The sequence below is a fragment of the Passer montanus genome, unplaced genomic scaffold (genome assembly GCF_014805655.1).
Source record: "Passer montanus isolate IOZ18808 unplaced genomic scaffold, ASM1480565v1 scaffold89, whole genome shotgun sequence".
Taxonomy (NCBI): domain Eukaryota; kingdom Metazoa; phylum Chordata; class Aves; order Passeriformes; family Passeridae; genus Passer; species Passer montanus.
The window spans coordinates 320,213-340,639 of NW_024374256.1; the positions used below are offsets into that span (position 1 = coordinate 320,213).

The following is a 20,427-nucleotide window of genomic DNA, read 5'->3' on the forward strand; positions in this document are numbered from 1 at the left end:
TAGAACAAAGAATTGTTTAATCGCTTAACCCTTTCTCTTCCAGGGACCAGAGAAACAAGATTTCTGCTCCTTCTAATGAGGGCAGTAAGGCTCGTGTGTTACCTCTACAACTGCAGGGGCAAAGTTACGAGATGATCGTCTTTAGTACTCAAAAAAGCGAGAAGCAATGGTCACTGCAACACTAAGAGAATCCTAGAGTCTCCTAACGGAGAGCCCATTGCTAGAATACAAAAATAAAGGAGGCATCCCTGCATATCCCAGGCTAGAAAGAGTTAACCAGAAAGAGCAGGAAGAAGCTTTCCCAAAGAGGGGGTTGAAGTAAACAGCAGAGGTCAATAAAGCAACATCTTCTCCTGACTTCCCCAGCATGTTTTTTTTCCTTCACCAATAAATACAAATTCCTTGTTAACAAGCGACAAGCAGGTAATCTGCCCACAGCAAGGGGAAAAGGGGCTAGAGGCAGAAAGATTTTTCTCTCCCCTTCTCTCCTATTATTATTAATCTTTTTTTTTTTTTTAACCAAAGCAGCCATTTAAAACAGCAACCCACTGCAGAGGCAGGGAATCTGGTTGCTTTCACACTGCAACTGGCAGGTAAAAGAGCTGCACTGTCTCACAAGGGTAAAAAAAACCTAAAAAATAGCTGCCACAGCAAAAGGTGAATGGGGAGGGAGAGGTCTGTTCTCTTCAGAGCTTTCCATCTCAGTCTCTCAGTTTAAAAATCAAAGTCTGCAGACATTGTCTACTGAAAGCTGAAAAAAAAGTTTGAGTGGGAGGAGAAGGAAAGGAAAAAAAAAAAGAAAAAGAAGAGGATACGTCTAGTAGGAAGCCTTAAGCAAAAAAGGAAAGGGCAGACCGTGTCAGAAAGCCACCCAAGTGAGGAGAATTTTCTGCTGCCTCTGGGTTTGGAAGAGCAGCAAACGCCGGGGGTGCACCTGGCCGTGCCCCCAGCCAGGTGAGCTCAACAGTCACAGGTGCTGACAACAAACCAAGCGCCCCAGGAGCTGAGGGTCACCTGGCCCAGGTGAGCTCTGCTGCCCCTGCCCCGCAGCCGGGCAGAGCACGGGGCTGCTCCCCGAGGGGCTCCCGCAGCTCCGCCCTGGGCCAGAGCAGTGCCTGGGGGCACCCCCGGCCCCCAGCCCTCCCTCGGCAGGAGCTGCAGCCTCGGGGCGGTGCTGCCAGCTGCCCTGTGTCGCTGCTCAAGCCCAGGATTGTTCTGGAAGGCAGAGGCAGCCCTGGCTCGGCAGCGCCTGGCAGCCAGGGAGGAAAGGGAGGCCTCTCATCTTTCCACGGCAGCAACAGGAAGACCAGGGATTGCACCACATGGAAGAACAGCACACACACATGCGCACACACTCCCAGACACACACCTCACACCCCTGGGACCAAGGCTAACGTGGTCAGGCCTTCGGCAGGAAGAGACACGAGACAGCGCAGAGCGGTTCCGATCTCCAGGGGCTCTTTGGTCTTGGTTGATAGTCCTAGAAAAAACAACCTCCAGAGGTGGTTGTAGCACAGCTGTGTAAGATCTGTGGGGTATTAAGTGTTTGGCAACTGCAAGAGGGAAAACAGGGCTGGGTGTTACAGGAGGGGGAGGAATGGAAGTACAGTGCTGTGTTTCCAGGTGTGCTCTGGCTGTGCAGCCAGCCAGGGCGTGGGGAGTGGGGAGAGGAAGGAGGGTTCCTGAGAGGACCACGAATCCGTCTGATGTTACACCAACAAAGAGGCAGGGAAGGCCCACCTTGGCCAAGACAGAGCAGCTGGCTGCACAAAAACGCTGCTCTGACAACCCCAGACTGTAGCTGTATCACTCACACGGTGACAACAGCCTCAGCTCCTGCACAGGTGACACGGAGAGGAGAAAGCCAACACAGCCACACACCTTGGGCAATGCAGAGGTGCTGTCACCTGCCCTTTTCCTCAGCAGCTTTAGCTACACAAGTCCTGGGCCTCTGATCCAGCCTGTGCCCGTTGCTGTCACCTCCCTGCCCGGGCTCAGGGACCACAGGAGGGAGTATCAGAACTGGGCAAGCTCGTTCTGCCCCGTGAGCTGCACACACCCAGTGCCCTCACTGACCCCTCAGCTACCACAGGGGCACAAGACAGGCAACCTCCAGTGCTCAATACAGCACAGCTACATCTGCTGACGTGTCTGAGATGGAAGCCAGGAGAAAGATGTTATGGGACAAAACAGGTGTTTCATGGCCAACAACCATAAACTGGGGGCCTCTAGACAGGCTGGTAGCACAGTCAAGCTTTCAAAGTCACTGCAGTAAATTCATTCCATAACCCCTGCCCTAGGTTTGTATTTTATTCAGGAATTTAACATCCCCCCTGCAATGCAGGCAACAGCCCCTGTACCAGATCATACAGCAGCTCTGGAAAAATAATCACCAGTTACACTGCTCACAGACAACTCAAAGACCCCTGTTGGGACTAAATTCCACTAAAGGCAAATCCCGGACTGCACTGCCATGGAAGAGGAGGAGGAGGAGGAGGAGGTGGTGGTTTAGAGACGGCCGCTCCTGCCCCTGCCAGCTTGTCCTACCCTGTGCATAGTGCGAAACAGTGCAGTCATTCACCAGAGAAAGTTCAGGACCAAGGAAACTCGGTTCCCTTTCAGCCAAACATTTAGAGGAAGGAGAGGCAGTTCTGTTTTAGCTGGGCCGGCACTGGACCTGCCCCTCCGAGCTGTCTTCATCATCTGAGCCTCCAGCCCCGCCGCTGGTCAGTCCTGTGATCCTGTAGCCCATGTTGAGCAGCATCACCTCCAGCGGGTCGGCGTTCATCCGCCGCTGGTTGGCTTGGGAAGCACCTTCCATGTCCACCACCACGCGCCCGTTGAGGGTCTCGCTCTGCAAGACACGGGGACAGCACTCAGCAGCAAGGAGGGGCTGCTGCTGCTGCTGCCTGGAGCTCCCAGAGGGAGAAGCCAGCCAGGGCAGCTCCGGCTGCAGCTCTTACCTCCGGCCTGGGGTTCCAGAGCCGCACGACCGGGTCGATGCCGCTGGTGGCCAGGAAGCAGTAGCTGGGATGAGGCTGCAGACAGTTCACAATGGACTCGTCTCCCTGCAGCACACGCACCAGGTTGGTGGTTTCCTTCTCCCAGATGAAGAAGGAGCCGTCGTCCGAGCCGCTGACGATGTACTGGGCGTTGCTGGGGCAGAGGAGCAGAGCCTGGGTCACGCTCCAGAGCCAGGCTCCAGCAGGCTGAGAACCTCCCAGGCTTCTATCACCAGCAGGCTGACACCCCTCACACTGGCACATCCAGACAAAGCTCCCCGTGCTGGCTCCCTGCATCCCCAGGAGCCCTGTTTTCAATCCCAAATGCATTTCTGAACTGCTAGCCCAACCAGCTCCTCTGTGATCTGCTCCTCATCAGCTGCTCATGCAGCAGCGTGGGAGGAGGGCTCCTGTCAGCTCATCCCCACCCTCCAAACCAGTGTCCGTGTCATTTCATGAACACTAACGTGGGGCTACACGTGAGGCTTTCCACAGAAAAGATCATCCCGCTGCTCACAGCTGTCCTGCACCCCTGCCACCAGCTGCCAGCATACCTGCCAAAGAAATTGGCCTCCTTGATGTCCGTGGTGGTGTTGCAGTGGCCGCAGTACCGGAATTTGTAGTCGTAGCTGCGCTCCCTCAGCACCATCTCATCCTCAGAGATGGAGTCCTTGCGGCCCGTGGCTCGCAGCCGGATGGGGCCACCCCCCTTCTTGTCTTCAGCTGCAAGGACAACGCATTTCCCTCAGCACCACCGGGGGAGTTCTAAGCAAAACACACCCCAGGAGACCCCAGCAGCCTGAGAGAAGAGTTAAGGACGATTCCAGCAGGAAGCAGGGCTCAGAGCATGAGCTTCCTTCCTTCCAGATTATCTCCTGGCTACATCAGACTCCTTTTATCACGCTCTCACTCAAGAGCAAACCAGGAGCAGGCACAGGGAAAGAACAGGCTCAGGCCAGTTTTTGTGCACAGCAACAATCAATCTCTCTCTGAAGTTGGAGCTTTACTTCAGAGGGGCAGTTTAAGGAGGAAAGTCCTTGTGTGCTCATTAGATTTCAGCGTAACCTTGGAGAAGGCCAGGAGCAGCAGCACTCACCGTTATCACTCTTGGAGAAGAGGGCAGCATTGATGTCCCTGTCTAGTGCATCGCAGGCACTGCTGTGTGCTTGTTCTGGAAACTTCCCCTTAAAGTCATCCAGACACTCCAGTGCTTCTGCCACGTACTTGAGTTCAAAGAGGCAGCGGGCGAGGCGGAAATGGGCCTTCAGGTGGCATGGATTTAGGGATATGGCCTTCAAGCAGTCCCTCAGGGCATCGTAATGGTCGCCATCCCTGAGGAGAGCAGAGCGGAGCATTAGCCAGCCCAAGCAGCAACAGCAAACATTTTCCACTGCTGTTTCCCAGCCCTCGTTTCGCTCCACAGCTTGTTGTTTCCAGCTCTGCACACAATCCCACACCCCAGGAGCTCACTAACAGCGTTTGCTGTGACTCGGGGGCACCACCTGACCCAGCCCAGCCTCCCCAGGGCCCCAGCAGACGCCCACAGGCAGCTCTGGGATGTGACCGCAGCAGGCTGCCCCGCCAGCCCTGACCTGCCATTTTAAATCCGAGAGCAGAGCTCCCTGCTGCAGCACATTTCGGGAAGTCCTTTGAAGATGGAGGATGCAGCAGCCCTCTGGGCAGGAGCAGAGCCCTCCCGTGCCAGGCGGGCTCCCTGTCACAGCTCAATCGTGCCCCTGTGTGGACACACGGCACAGCTCCCGCCAGCAGCGCAGGACTCCCCCACAAAGGGACAGACAGTAAATGCAGCAGGAACCTTCCCTCACCTTCGCAGGAAACCACGGTGGAGTTTTAGAGGTGAGTGTTAGGGCAGAAGGACCGTTCTGGTGTCTGCACCCTGTCAGTACAGCCCGATTTCCCTGAGCCCAGGGCAGGCAGTGAGGCTGTCTGGCTGTGCCCTGGAAGCAGCAGGGATTTGCTGAGCTCAGGCTGGCGGGGCAGACACACCTGGGGCTCCAGCACTGAGCCCCAACTGCTCAGACACCACAAGCTGCCTGAACAAGGCTCCATTTGATGGCTAATAATAGCAATAATAATAATGTTAATGTTTCATATCTGTAACCTGTATGCCCCACTGTGACTGCCCCATCCCTGGAAGTGTCCAAGGCCAGGCTGGACAGGGCTTGGAGCAACCTGGGACAGTGGAAGGGAATAGAATGAGATGGGCTTTAAGGCCCCTTCCAACCCAAACCATTCCAGGATTCTGACCACAGCACCTACCAACGTCCAAAACACTCCCAAGGTGAATTCACAGAGCAACAATTTCAGATCATGTGAAACCTCTGTCAGGGAACCACAGGAAGGCTCAGGTTGGAAGGGACACCTGCAGGTCATGCAGGACACCTTCCCTGGTCAGGACTGTGTCCAGTTTTTGAGTATCTCCAGTAAAGGAGACTCCAGGCCCTCTGTGTCCAGCCTGTCCCAGTGCTGTGTCACCCCCACAGCAAAGAAGCTCCTCCTCATGCACGGGTGGAACAGGGAAGAGGTGCCCCAGTGTCTGGGCTTGTGAAGGGGAGCTCCCAATCTTGCAGGAGATGTTTGCAAACCATTCACCCTGCAGCCCCCTCGTGTCCAGGTGGGCAGTGCCACTCCCCAGCACAGCCCTGCCCAGCCCTGCAGCAGGAACAGGGCTCTGCAGGGCTGCCTTTGCATTCAGGACAAGCAGCTACAGGCCATTGTTGCTCACAGAAAGAGGGAATGCAAGTTACCTGTTAGGATGACAGACAGGTGTCACACACTTGCACACCTGACTGGGCTTTTAAACTGCTTTGCCACCCTCAAACATCCTTCAAGCTCAACCACCAGCACTGGCAGCCCAACAGACTGGTGTGAAAATGGACATGGTGGGATGGAAAGCAGGCTCTGACTTCTCCCTTTGTTACAGCATTGACTCAGCTTGTGCAAAACTAGGAATCAGCTCAGTACTGCCAACGTGGACTGCTGAAAGCCAACCCAGAGGGGGATGCAGCTGGCTTTTAGGAGCAAAATTTCAAAGGACAGCCTTAAAAGTGCTGGAAAATATGAGCAGCATCTTAAGGGAGATGAACAAGGGGAGGTTAGGAAATTACAGACCTTCCTTTTCTCTTGCTCTGTTATTCAGAAAATGAGGCCAAAGCAGAACCTGCAGGGTTCTGAGGGTGGCCTGTACCTGTTCCTGCTCCAGACATCAAGAACTCCTCAGAGACACGTGGTGGTTCAGCCGGGGTCACTGTCTGCCTCTCCCCCTGCTCAGTGACACCCCAGCCACCTTCCCCTTTCCTGCACCTGGAAGGTATCAGCTCAGTGCTATTTAAATCCTACCCCCTGCATGCCACAGAAACCCACTGTGTGTATGCTTTCCACATCTTCCTGCTACCCAAAACTGTGGCAGAGCAGTAGCTGACACACTGAAAGGTTCAGATGTGCCAACACCCTTCGGGAAAAACGATTCCTATAAGAAAAATGTCATTCATGAGATCAGCACTCAGCTTCTGTGTTCCATCCCTTAATCCCAACCTATTGTTCTTCTCCTTCTGAACACTGAGGTCTTTTTGAGGCAGCTCCCAAATCTCTGCTATTGCAAAACAGCCAGTAGGCCAGTTACCAACAGTCACAACAACTGCTGGCTGCTCTTTATCTTGGCAGGAAGAGAGCAGAACTCATACTGGGGATTTCAGCAGGGAGAGGAGAAGGATATCCTCACAAAGCAAATGGAGATGAAGGACCACAGCTATTTTAAATATGTTAATGGCAAGTCATGGTACTCAGTCTTACTCTGCTCAAGGGGACAGGCACTAAAATAACTCAGCTGTATCTTGCAGATGCAGCTCTGGCCACTGGTCAGAGCAGCCATTACCTACTGCAGAGGCTGACAGGGTGTTTTGCAACCAGCAGGGCAGAATCCTCTCCAGGCTGCGAGGATCTGCCACCTCCCCAGACCCCTCCCAGAGGTTTGTTTCCAGTCAGAGGAGTGTGGGCTCGCTGGGGTAACACAGGAACCACCAGGTCTGACTGTCTGCAGAGTGAGGTTCTTGGATAAAGCAGCAACCAAAGCCACCCAGCAGCCCTGAAACAACCTCCTGTCATGGGATGTTATAAAGCACAGCCACCATTACGTCATGTGTTGACAGCAGATTTAAGAGCCCTTCTTTAATGCAAATCAGAACCACCCAAAGAAACACAGACACCCTTGGAGACATCCAGAATGCTGTGAATCAGATGTGAATTTTGGGTTGCTTTTCAAACAGGAAAGGATCAGGATTTCACACAGCCCATCAGCAGGTAGAACAATGGCTGCTTACCCCTTTGTGCCAGAGGTGCTTCAGTGTGACATCCCCAGCCCCACCTGGCAGAGGGACACCAGCCTGTGACCAAGGTGGCCCTTGGGAGCCCCCTGCAGTGACACTGGCCCTTACCACTTGCGCTTCATGTAGGCAGCAGCTCTGTTCCCGTAGAGCATGGCATTGTTGGGGGCCTTCTGCACAGCTTTGCTGTACAGCTGGATGGCCTGTGTCCACAGCTGGCAGGCAAAGGCCTCGTTGGCTTGCTGCTTGATCCTCTCCAGGTACGGGGGCAACTCCACCTGGGGGCTGCAGGGGAACAAGGGAGCAGCACAGGTGAGTTGTACATCCTCTGCTCCAGCTCAGAGTCTGCAGTGCTTAGCTCCAGCTTAGCTAATGTTTGCTAAACTTCCTAATAAAAGATGCAGAAAAAGGCAGAAGGGACTCTGAAGAACTTTAAGAGGAAAGTTTGGTTCTGACACGGAATCCCAGAATAGTCTGGGCTGGAAGAGACTTTAAAGCCCATCCAGTTCCACCCCTGTCATGGGCAGGGACACTCCCACTACCCCAGCGTGCTCCAAAAACCCCATCCAACCTAGCCTTGGACACTTCCAGGGCAGCCAGAGCTTCTCTGGGCACCCCGTGCCAGGCCCCCACCCTCTGGCAGCCTCACTACATCAGTGTGACCATCATTTGTCTGTTTCCAATTTTTCTTCATCTACAGAGACACACTCCAAACTGAGCAGTGGGTATTTTAAGCCCCAGACTTCACCAAGAGGTCTTTGTTTCGACTGCATAAACACGTTTCCAGTGCTCTTTCAGCAAGGCACAACAATGCACACGCAGAAGCATCTGAGCTCACCAGGCCCATGCTCTGCAGCCCAAAATTCCAGCCCCGTTCCTGCTGCCGCGGTGGAGGGGCCACCTAGAGGAGAGGAGCTGAAACAGTCCCCAAAGTGACTCTGAGGAACCCAGATTACCCATATATGGTATTAAATAAGTGTCTTGACTTTGAACCAAGTCTCATCAGCTGGAGGAAAAACAGCCACCAAGATGTGCTGCTGCTCCTTCACCCCAAATGCATTTTGTTTTAAAGAAAGAAATCAGCAGGAGCAATAGAAGAGGCTCCATCCAGTCCTAGCTCCCATGCTAGGAATGGCAGTAGTGCTCCAGTGTTGTCACAGGACAATTCTGGCCACTTCAGTTCAGTCTGCAGCAGGAAAGTGCCCAGAAAATGGCAGAGGGAAGCAAGGTTCCTTCACCTGCCACCATCAACACACAGTTCCTGCAGGCCAGGAAGCAACCACCACTCAGGACACTTTGCTTCCAGGCCTGAAAAATCATTGCTTAGTTTTGTCCACCTTAATTCATTACAAGAGGAAAAAGACTCCCAGGATGCCCTTGCCTGGTCTGACTCCTGTTCACAGCCCACGAGAGGCCAACACAGCCCCAGGGACAGAGGCACGTGGCAAACCAGGACCAGGGCAAGGGATCTGCAGTTCCCACCTTTCTGGCAGCACCTCACCCTGTGAGAGGCAGAGGACAAAGGCGTGGAAGGCCCCAGGAGGGGCAGCTGTGCCCTCACCTCACGTGTGCCCGTCCCTCGGCCAGGCGGAAGCCGTTGCTGTGCAGATGGATCCCATTGGACACTCCGTTGGTAGAGGTTTTTCCATTCTGCACTTCTGAGGGTCAGAAGACATATACAACCATGCTAAGTATCAATGTAGTTATACAAACTCAGGGTTTATTTTACAGCAGGGCCAACCCAACATGACAGCCCCATTCAGAGCAGAAACAAAACTTCCATGATTCCACCTGCTCCAAACTTGGATTAGATTTGCCCTCATATTTACAAATCTCTGCAGTGTCCTTTGCAATACAGTTCTAGATTAGAAAACCAGACACACACAGAACCAAGTGCTAAAGGAATTACCTTTGACTGATTTCAGGCCATGGTTAGAGTATCATGGAATCCTGGAATGGTCAGGGAGGATACCAGGGCCTCAAGCACTGAACAGTCTGCTTAATCCTTGAGCACACTCAACTCAATCCTTCAGGCGCTCTCAATTCACACAGCCCCCTCTCCACAGGTCACTTCTGCCCTCATGTTTTGTCTCACTGCAGAAGGATTTTGGCACCAGGCTATGAACTGCACTGCAGAAGCAGCCCAGCAACACCCACAGCCTGCTGCAGTCTCCTCCTGCACCCTGAAAATGAATTGTGCAGTACAGAACTCCCCTGTGCTGTGTGCTCCCTTTGTGCCAGCAGCACACTTACCCCCTGAAGTGTGGCACTTCTTTGGGAGGAGAAAAGTGTATGGCCGCTGTTTGTACGTCAGATCAAACAAATAGACCTGAGGAAAGGAAAAAGAGCATGAGACAAGCCTGCAAAACAGAGATGCTCAAGTCAGAAATAAAAGAGGGCTCAGTAGGTACACAGTTCCATGTTTGTGTTTGCTATTTCCAATTTTCTCACTGGGAATGTTTTTTGTAGGTGGACACACAAGGGATGGCAGCAGCAATTGGGTGTGCCCCAGTCCAGCCCAGTTCAGAGAGAACAACACTGAGAAACAGGAACCTGCAGAGTTTAAAAGATGACCTGACCACTGACCAACCTGCTTAGAAAGCTTCATATTTCAGCTAGGCAACTAAGGTATTTCAATTACCACCACAATAATGAAGAAACCAATCTGCCTATTGACAGAAAAGAGGCAAGACACTGAGGAAAAGTCTCTGTAAAATGAAACCAGTATTCCCAAGAAACTCCCAGGGCAGCTCTGTGAAATCCTAATTTACAGCTGAACTGGGACAGGAATGGACAGCCCAGGCCAGACCCACAGCTCACCCTCTCCTAAAGGGAGCAAGTGCACATGTGAGAAAGAGCTGGAGAGGACAAGCACAGTGCAACCTGCCCACAAGCAAAGGGCAGGTCTAATCCACGCTGATTAATGCTGTCAGAGGATTTTCTCATTCCACTGATAGGCTTTACAAAAGATCCATGAATAACACCCAGAGCTTAAAATTAAAGCAATCAATATTCCAGGTGAAGGCCTTTGCTTCTCCAAGTTCCTTATTCACTACATTCTATTACAGAAGCAGTTTGATGTTTCAAGAATGAGTTATGAAATCCTTTCTAGGTCAACAAAGGTCAGTTCCAGAACTGGTTTTGTTTATTTTCTTTCCCCTCTTCCGGAGAGTGAAATGTGAATTGGAAAACCACACCAGAACGTGGTTTAACTTTGATCAGTGACAGCGTAACAAACATATCCCTAATCCCAAGTATTTAGTCTGAATTCATCAGAAAGCAGTTTGAAATCAATCACACCACCCACAGAGAAGTTGCTGTAGCTGTTTTCAATAGCACACAACCATGCCCAGTGCCCCAGTGTGAAGCTCTCCTGCCTCCTCACCTGCTCCCCTCCCATGTTGACCAGGAGCTCGGTGCCATCGGGGCTGAAGGTGACGTACGTGGCCACCAGGACCCTCAGCCGGTTGTTGTAGTCTGGCAGCTTCACTGGCAGGTGCCCTGTGCAGAGGACAAGTCCATAATTATTGGCTTAACTCTCAATGTTGTCTTTGTCCTACCCAGCTGCTCCCTTTTACAGGAGCAGAGCCATGGAGCACAAGCACCTCCGGGATTTCCCATTTCCTGCTGTTCATGGGATCCTTCCACGAGGAACCAGAGCAGGCACAGGTGCCCTTCCACAGCTCCTGGCTACTGAGGCCCCATCTCTGCAAGTGTCCAAGGCCAGGCTGGATGGGCCTTGGAGCAACCTGCTCTTCTGGAAGGTGTCCCTGCCCCCAGCACGGGGTGGAACAAGGTGTGTTTTAAGGTCCCTTCCAACCCAAACCATTCTGTGATTCCACGATTCCAATTCTGCACAGCCACCCCACATGAAGACAAGAATCAGCACTGCCTTGTTAACAATGAGCCTCCAAAACCCAGCAAATCTCAGTTTTGGGGATTCACTGGGATTTGGCTTTTGTGATTTGTGGCCATCTGCAAATACCTCCATCCTCAGGCCCCTAATTAGGTTTCCTTAATAAAGCCCTCAGCACAAGGAAACCAAAGCTCCTAAATATTCAGCTCACACACAGGTTCTGTTCTTCAGACAGCAGATGTGTTGCATGACCAATTCAGGGGACCTGAGGAATCCTCTAGTGGGAATCATCAGGAGCAGGACTGTCAGAACTGGTCTGCTGAACATGCTGGTCTGAGATATTGTAAAAAAAAAAAAAAAAAAGCCAAACATTTTTGGGTAAAAGATAGTAAATAATGAGCACTGGAAAAAATGTCATCTAGATTGCTCAGATACTGCATCACTGATTCTTTATCTGCAGGATGAGGACAAGTCACTTCTGTGCCAAAAAGATTTTGCATGGCAGCTTTGCTGGGACCAGCTCCAGGAAAGCCTATAGAGCCCAGCTTATACCAGTCCTCCACTTTCCAGCAGGAGTGACAAAAACACATTTATGCTGGACAAAAAGCAGCGAGGCTGGCTCCCCTCCCCAGTGAAGTAACCTGCAATTCCATGGAACATCCCATGGAAGAGATGCCCTGGGCAGGGGTTGGTGTGTGACGGGCAGAGCTCTTTGTGCAGGCAGTGAAGCCCCCAGTCCCCCCAGTGCCCCCAGTGCCCATACCTGCCACGTAGTACTGAGCTGCCCCGTCTGGGAGGGGCTTCTGCCGGTCACAGAACGTGTGCACCCCAGCTGAGGGACTCTGCTTCATGCTTTTCCTGCCAGAGACAGGAACAGCCTTATGACAACCACAGCCTCATCTACACTGGCTTTTCCTGCCCACCCACGAGGACACGGCCTGCTGCCCACACAGCTATGGGGGACCAGCCTCACACCACCCCGGGGAACTCAACCAAAGGACTTTGGGTGACAGAAAAAACAGAGTGAAACTCCCCACAAAGAGGCGAGTGCTGGATCCCTGCAAGCCCCTCTCCCCAGCAGAGCCCTGAGCTGATGCCTGCAGAGGAGTGTGCCCAGGAGGCAGGTGAGGCAGGGGCTGTTACCTGTGGTTGTGGATCATGCGGATGTCGTAGAGCCGCACGAAGGGCCCGCTGGCCCCCACGGCCAGGTAATTGTTGTCCTGGGGGTTCACTGTCAGGCACTTGGCCTCCACCAGCTGCCCACAGTACTCGGTCAGGTCGATCAGGACCTCGGAGCGTTTGCTGTTCTCCCGCAGGTCGTACTGCCTGCAGAGGGGGGGCAGTGAGGACACAGATCACAGGGGAACAGAGGCAGCAGGAAGAGATTCATGCAGCGTCCTGAGCTGGGACAACACTCACTGCGCCTCAGTACCAGGACTATCATTAAAAGCAGATGCATAATGTGCACAGATTTATTCAAGTTCCAAATTAAACTCCCAAGTCATGGCCTGTTCCTTTCCTGGCCTCCCTTTCCACCAGTGAGGAAAATGGAGGAGCTAAGGAGAGTATTCATGACTCTACAAGATAAATCTTTCCAGTTTTAGGAAAGGCAGAGATGAGCTTAAGCTGTTTAGTACAGAGACAGCCTCTCTTCAGGTCTGTGCACAGCACACATTGTGATGGCTCCCAAAACCAAAGCAGCTGGAACTCTGTACCTGATTAAGCCATCTTCTGCTGCACTCCAGAAGGTGTTTGGCCACATGGGAGCCGTGGCAATCCGCTTCACTCTGTTGGTGTGATCTCCAAACATGTGCACAGTCTCCTTGACAGTCAGGTCATGGACGTGCACCTTGGAATCTGCAGCTCCCGTGATGAGGATCCGATCCCCCGAGTGCGGCAAGAACTGCGGGAGAGGGGTTGGACACTCAGCCTGGAGAAACACTGGGGCTGCTCCCAGGGACACCCTGCCAGCCACAGGGCAGGGATTCTGCTCTGGAAAGGGGCTAAGCCATGTTATTCCCCATTACACAGGTGGGTGTGCACACTCAAGAGCCCCCAGCTGCAGCAGGACACAAGAGTGTCTTCATCACACACCCCAGTGTGCTACAACCATTTCCTTCCAATTCACTGAGAATAAGCCTGGGATTGCATAAACTAAGTGCAATATTAGATTTAATCCTTTCTCCCTTAATTAGAAATATTAAATTTTTTTGGGGGGGAGGGAAACTTTGCAAGAAAATGTTTCCTAGCAAGGATTTATCCTTTTACTGCTCAGTTGCTGTTTCTGTTAGCTGCTCATTCCTTCCAAGCACATACCTTGACAGAAAAGATGTTTGCAGTGTGTCCTGTGTGCATAGAAAGGAGTTTCTTGTGGTGCAGAGGATCCCACACAATGGTATGCTGGTCATCAGAGCCAGAGGCCAGTAAGCTAAAAGGAACAAGAGACAGATATGCACCCTGAATTCTTCTGTTCCACACCGTGCCCAGGTCTGTGGAGCTGTCTGACCACAGACATCCATTAAGTTAACTCAGCCCTAAGCAGCCCATTTCCTCTCTTCCCTCAGCTCCCTGTTCTTGCTGCTCACCGTGCACCCATCCCTTCAGCCAGCTCTAGGAGCTAAAGCAGACCAAAAGCAATTCCACAGAAACACAGCTGACTGAAGCAGCTCACCCGCACCGCAAAGGGAAAACAGGAGTGTTGGCTCAGCAGCAAAATGCAGGGCTCCACCCTGCCTGCCACCCTGGCTGTGTCAGCTGCTCCACATCAGCCCTGAAGCCCGGCCAAGGCACTCATCCCCAGGCTCCAGAGGTGCCCAGGCAGTCCCAGGGCTCACGGGGTGAACCACAAACTGCTTTTAAAGTCATTGCAAGGTGCTCTTGGCCTTGTCCATCCATCTGCATCTGCACCAAAGGAATCTGACATCTACAACTCCCAGCTCTTTTAAACTTAGATTTCTTCATAGCCATTCTCTTTCAAACATATGAAATTTTCACTGGTAAATAATTCTGAAGAGTATCAGAGGGCAGACTTTGGATGTTGTAAGAGGCATGTGCAGAAAAAATACCCACTCTTCCTCCAATCCACTCATTTCTCACACAGAAACTCTTCATTCCACTTGGTTACTGGAAGTTGCTCTTTCGTGTCCCTCTAAAATTGCAGAGGGGTGAATTCTCTACCTCCTTCCCTTGGATATCTGTCCCCCAGCAGCAGCTTTTAACAGCATGGTGAAGGGGGTGGGGAAATGTCACCACCAGCTGGGCAAATCCTAAAGATCCATTATAATCCATAATACCACTTAAGAGAAGAGAAGCAGCCTTCTATCTCCACTTCTTAGTCTGACCATTTCCCTTCTGAACTCACTAAAGGGGCATTTCTAATAATATCCAGATATATTTAACAAAATAAAGCTTCTTTTGAAGCGTGAGCTTTACTACAGCTCAAAATTTGAGCTTGAGCTCCTCTTTACTAGAAATGGGAAGCAGCTGCTTATGATAACATGACCTAGATCCTGCTCTTGGGAAAACCTGGGGTTATGGCTTTGCTGATTCCCCAAATGAAGCCACATACTTACTCTCCTTTTTCATTCCATTCCAGACAGTTGACACACCCAGAGTGACCCTGAGGGAAGGAGGCAAGGGAAGATGGCATTAGTCAAACTTCAGATGTATCAAACAGAGCTGTCCTAAGACAAGGACACAGTGAGCACCTCACAAATAACTTCTTCCAATAAAAGCAGGGTTTTTTTATTCCAACCCTGCAAAGAACTCCACACACTTGGTAGATCGGCACATCCAGAAAAGACAGACATGCTAGAGCAGTTGGGGTAGAAAAGGCAAAATGAAACAAATAGAAGAAGGTAGTGTTGAATAAAATGGCAGTTTAGTCTCAGAGGCTACAGCTGAAATCCTGCTGTACACACGGAAAGGTGACTTTGCTTCCAAAGCCCTTGGCTAGGCTGACAAATTACATGTACAGGCACTCTGGGAACACAGGGAAAATGCACTTTTGATAGCTCTGTTAGAAGCACCTTGCTGCTGGGTGACTCCATCATCCATCTTCATCCACATTAACCAACGACTGCACAAGAAGTGGGGGAGTGTTGAGCAGCATTTGATGTGGGAGATGTGACTAAAAAGGGGGCAAAATAATCCTTTTCTCCCCCAAACCAAGAGTATTAGAGGTTGGCTCAGTTGGGTGGAGCAGGGTGTTGATAATGCCAAGGTTGTGGGTTTGACCAAGACTTCAACGATCCCTGTGGGTCCCTTCCACCTCAGAATATTCTGCATAATCTTAAAATATTTTCTATGGTATGTCAGAGTGCACTACAATTCCTTAGGCATCCCATTAGAGCTGAGCACGTTGAACAGCTGACAGTTGTCTTCTTCAGGCACCAGGGCTGAGATTAGGTGGTGCCCACCCTGTCAAAGTTCTCCTGAAGGTGCAGCAGGCAGTGCAGAAAGCTCACGCCAGCTCTCACTGAGCTACTCCTGGCTCTAGTGCAGTTTGGGGGACCAAGAAATCAGTACTGACCTGCCAGAAGGTGCACTCCAAGGAGCTGGTTTGCCCCTGGACACTCACCTGCAGCTCAGCCTCCAGCCCCAGGCGGCGGATGAAGGGGTCGGTGACGTGGTAGTGGCGCTCGAAGCCCAGCGCTCCCCTCTCCTGCAGGAGCAAAGGCACCAACTGAGCACGGCAAACAAACACCCCTCCTGCCCCTTCAGAGAACATTCTTCAAGGTTAAAAATCACACCAGCTACTGGGGGGTCCACAGGTCGGGTACTGTTGTAGGGAGTCACAGAATCCCAGAATGGTTTGGGTTGGAAGGGACCCCAAAGCCCACCCAGTGCCACCCTGCCATGGCAGGGACACCTTCCACTGTCCCAGGCTGCTCCAAGCCCTGTCCAGCCTGGCCCTGGGCACTGCCAGGGATCCAGGGGCAGCCACAGCTGCTCTGGGCACCTGTGCCAGGGCCTCACCACCCTCCCAGAAAATTTCTTCCCAATATCCCATCTAACCCTGTCCTCCTTCAGCTCAAGGCCATTCCCCCTTGTCCCATCACTACACATCCTTGTGACAATTCCCTTTCCAGCCTTCCCATCCTCTGAACATCTCCAAGTGGGCAGATCTTAACCTTTGCCCCTGACCTGATTTAAAATGCTGTGTAACTCAGTGCCAGGCTCCAGCTGGGGAGCCAAAACCAGCTCTGGGAGGCCCACACCGAGGCAGAGTGAGCTGACCCCACCTGGGGCCTGAACCACAAGCTATGGAAGAACCTGGAATGCCTGCTGTTATCCCTTGGCAAGGATTTCAGCAGAACCTCCATCCTGAGCACAGCAGTAGTGGAGCAGAGCTGCCCAGGAGCACTGTGCCACTGCAGAGCCTGTCCCCAGGCAGCAGCAGCACGGGGTGAAGGGCTGCAGTGGAGCTGGCCTGCTGCCTGCAGGGCTGGGCAGGAGCAGAGCTGCAGTGCACAGGCTGCTCCAGAGGGATGGCAACAGCTGCCACAGAATGCGTCAGTACAAATGAAGGTGAAGGAAAGCAGGACAGTTGTTTCCCCTGTGATCTCACAGGGCTCACAGATGCATCAGCAGATGGCTCTGATGAAAGAAGGCCAACTGCAGAGGCAGGAATGAAGGAGAGAGAAAGCCAGGCAGATTTTGGATGGAACATCTAAACGGAGATTCTTCCCTAGGACTTGACCCAGCTGTGGTCTCACTCCATGCCACACTCATCAACTTAATCCTTTGTCATCAGCATTTAGAGATGGCAACACCAATGTCAAAATCACCCTGGTGGTGCCCAAAAAATCACCCTGGTGGTGCCCAAAACACCACCCTGGTGGTGCTCAGAGCACATCAGCAGTCCCAGAGCAGAACAGAAGTGCTGAATTCCCTTCCCAGCCCAGTGTTCAGTAATGAACTCCACACACCAAAAGCTATTTGAAGACAAAATGGAGACAGACATAAAAGGATTGGAGGCAAAACAAACCAGGCTTTTTGTAGGAGCTTCCACGACAGACTTCAAACCCCTTGATGTGCTTCTGTGCAGAGCATTCCTAAAGCACTGCAAGGCCCATGCAAGGTGCTGCAGGTGTAAATCTGTGCTACTGCAGCCTCAGTGGCTTTGTGGGGGCTGTGGGGTAGGAGACTGCTTTTCCTACAAGGAACTGCCTGACTTAGCAATCTTCCCAAGGTCACACGTCAAAGTCTGACAGAGCAGACAGCCTGAGACAGTCCCAGGCTAAGGCTCAAACCACACAACCAGCCCTTCCTTGTTAGGGCAGCAAAACAAATCTTTGCACATGGATTGAATTACAGGCTTTGGTACCAAACTGCAAAGTGAGCACTCGAGCTCCCAGTTCCTTATTCTGGCCACTCACAGATCCCTTTCCTGAATGCTGATTATCAGCAAAGCTGCAAATGATTTCAGGCCTCTGAGTCCCAGCAATAATTGCCTATTGTGTCTGCTGCAGCCAGTCCTTTCACGTTGATATTCCACCAAAGCAGCCATCAGATGACTGATCCCACCACTGCACAAATTTTTTTCCCCTACACAAAGGAAGCAACACAGCACTCTCTAAAGAAAAGGAGACAGAGAGGCTGTGACAGAGATCATTAGCTTTACTACAGTCAGAAATACCTCTGATGGCAAGATCACACGGGGAGAACACAGAAAGCAGAGAGGGAAGCTGGCTAAGGGCTTTTGAGGTGCCCAAACACCAGCAGCTCTATTTCTCTCTTCAACTCAGAAGGAACAGAGCTGCTGATGGCAAACCAGCCCAGGGAGAGGAACTGTGCTCCTGTCATGCCAGACTCCATCCCAGCTCTCCATTAGGGACAGTGACAGGTCCTGTGTGTTTGCTCTCCTAAGCTCCTTACAGGGCTTATCAATATGTAAGTAACAGAGATCTCGTTCCCAAGTCAAGGCAGCAGCAGGAGCTTTCCCCACTGCAGCTCTGACTCCCCTCTCTCCAGCCAACACCAGTGAACAGGCCCACACCCACCTTGATCTGCCTGTGGATGATGTCCCTGGTGATGTTGGCTTTGGCCATCTTCTTGCAGTGGGGCAGACGAAGAGAAGCTGTGGGAAGAGCTGCTGTGCATCCAAGCATCCCAGCCGGGCCAGGACCGAGGGCGTTCACCAGTTACCTGCAGGACAGGGCAGGGACACGGCAGGGACACGGCAGGGACACCACATGTTACTCACACTGTGCCATTACCTGCAGGACACGGCAGGGACACGGCAGGGACATGGCAGGGACATGGCAGGGACACAGCAGGGACACCACACGTTCCTCACACACACCACACGCTCCTCACACACACCACACGTTCCTCACACACACCACACCACTCACACACACCACACGTTCCTCACACACACCACACGTTCCTCACACACACCACACGCTCCTCACACACACCACACGCTCCTCACACACACCAAGCTCCCAGAAACAGCAGTGGCCAAGAGCTGGGAAGTTTGGAATAAAGGCTCCTGAAGAAACTCGGGGAAGGAACAATGGAAGGATGAATGTCTGACTCAAGGCCGTTCCCAGTTTGTGGAGAAATTCAGGATGAGCAGAATTCCAGGGGTATACCAGCCTGGAAAATCCATGTTTCTATCCCAGCAGAGACCCTGGGAGCCCAGGGCAGTTTCCTATCCCAGGCTTCCCTCCCACCATCCATGTCCAATGTCATGTTTCCCAAACTCTACAGCCAACAAAGGTTATACTGTGAATGAACACAGCATTGATGCTTTTGGCCACATCTTCTCTCTCATTTACTACACTGGATTATCAGCAAAACACCCCTAAAATATCCAAAAGGGCACAAACATTCCTTGGAAATCAAACAGCCAACCACGAGGTCACAACTGAGCACCTAATTACCTCAGCAAGAGAAAAGAGGTGACCAGTTAAAACTGAATTTCCAGGAGAAATTAAGAGTTTTGTACACTCTTAATGGAGTTTAATGTACTAACCTAAATAACTGAAACCCCATGGAATTGGCTACTTCTGCTAAAAAATGTTCAAATTGCAGAGGGATGGTCCCAGCCCTGAGCTGGACAGGCTGCCTAGAAAGGATCAGTCAGTCCCTGGGAAATGCTGCAATTCCCCCAGTTTCCATCCCACAGCCTGGCCCATTTAGGCATTCCTACAGTTCCCTTTAAAATAACAAAAAGAATAAAAATGCAATTTCAAACACCCATTTTGTCCTATGTAACCTTCTAGTTTAAAAACATTTCCAAGCAGAACAAGCCAAAATTTTCCTCTTCCAAAGGAGGAAATGCTGATTCATTGAAACAAGAGCATTTCACAGAAACACTGCAACAAACAGGAGTCCTGGCAACCCTCATCTGATCCTCTGCTGCCACGGGAGGGCTTCCAGTGGCCCTGCTGTGCCACCCTGCCATGGCAGGGACACCTCCCACCGTCCCGGGCTGCTCCAAGCCCTGTCCAGCCTGGCCTGGGCACTGCCAGGGACGGGGCAGCCACTACAACAACTTGCCTCAGGAAGGGGAGGAGGCAGCAGCATCTGGGCACAAGGGCAGGTGGAGCTGCTGACTGCAGCTCTGAGAGGCTTCTGAGCTGCTTCCCCAAACTCCAGGAGAGAGACTGAGGAGCAGGAGCGTGCCCAGGGAAGGGAACAGAGCTGGGAAGGGGCTGGAGCCCCAGCAGAGGCTGAGGGACCCCATCCCAGCACACCTCAAAGGGCACAGGGACCCCATCCCAGCACACCTCAGCGCCTTCCACTCTTCTCAGTCCTTCCCTACAACATTCCCAGCCTCCCCTCTCCAAGCACCATCCAGCCTCCTCCTCTCCTTCCCTGCCAGGCAGATTTCTTGTCTCCCTCTCTGAGAGCAATTGGATTTGGCTCTTAGGACCCCCTGTGCCAGGCAGGCTGTCACCTCCCAAGTGACAAACAGCCCACTGCTCTTTTGGGACTCTTTTTGTCACATTTCCTACCTCTAGTTATGGTTAATTTCTAATCAGCTCCATTCTCTTCCAACAACACCAAACAACCTCAAGGACACACGTGGAAAAATGCCTGTGCATGGAAGGATCCAGCTCTCCCATCTGCAGCCATAAATAACCCACACCAAGAGGCCAATTTAGAGCTAAATAAGTCACTGCAAAACCATTAATACCCTGTAACCCCTCTGCATAAACAGAGAGAAGGAATATCCAAACCCACCACTCCTTAACAGACTGTTAAAAACTCT

General features: G+C 52.0%; 2 protein-coding genes across 2 annotated transcripts in view; both read right to left on the reverse strand.

Moving 5' to 3' along the window:
• On the reverse strand, window positions 1-18,443 carry WDTC1 (WD and tetratricopeptide repeats 1). The gene is made up of 15 exons (XM_039733846.1): window positions 18,206-18,443; window positions 15,781-15,864; window positions 14,774-14,820; window positions 13,518-13,629; window positions 12,917-13,104; window positions 12,345-12,527; window positions 11,965-12,059; window positions 10,731-10,846; window positions 9,599-9,674; window positions 8,907-9,003; window positions 7,457-7,630; window positions 4,099-4,334; window positions 3,557-3,725; window positions 2,964-3,156; window positions 1-2,854 (listed from the first exon to the last, which is right to left on the reverse strand). The coding sequence occupies exons 1-15, from the start codon at window positions 18,311-18,313 to the stop codon at window positions 2,657-2,659; spliced, it is 2,076 nt and encodes a 691-aa protein (XP_039589780.1). The 5' UTR covers window positions 18,314-18,443; the 3' UTR covers window positions 1-2,656.
• Window positions 7,878-20,427, reverse strand: part of EIF3I (eukaryotic translation initiation factor 3 subunit I) — a 21,088-nt gene continuing 8,538 nt past the window's right edge. Inside the window, 2 exon segments of the mRNA XM_039733847.1 lie at window positions 7,878-7,893; window positions 8,821-8,827. The gene's annotated coding sequence lies outside the window, so the exon portion shown is untranslated.

Excerpts from the sequence above, each read along its gene's own strand:
- WDTC1 (XM_039733846.1), bottom strand. The coding sequence starts at position 18,313 with ATGCTTGGATGCACAGCAGCTCTTCCCACAGCTTCTCTTCGTCTGCCC. Across the intron at positions 15,865-18,205 it reads TCATCCACAGGCAGATCAAG|GAGAGGGGAGCGCTGGGCTT; the intron begins GTGGGTGTGGGC and ends TTGCTCCTGCAG. Across the intron at positions 2,855-2,963 it reads TCTGGAACCCCAGGCCGGAG|AGCGAGACCCTCAACGGGCG; the intron begins GTAAGAGCTGCA and ends CGTGTCTTGCAG.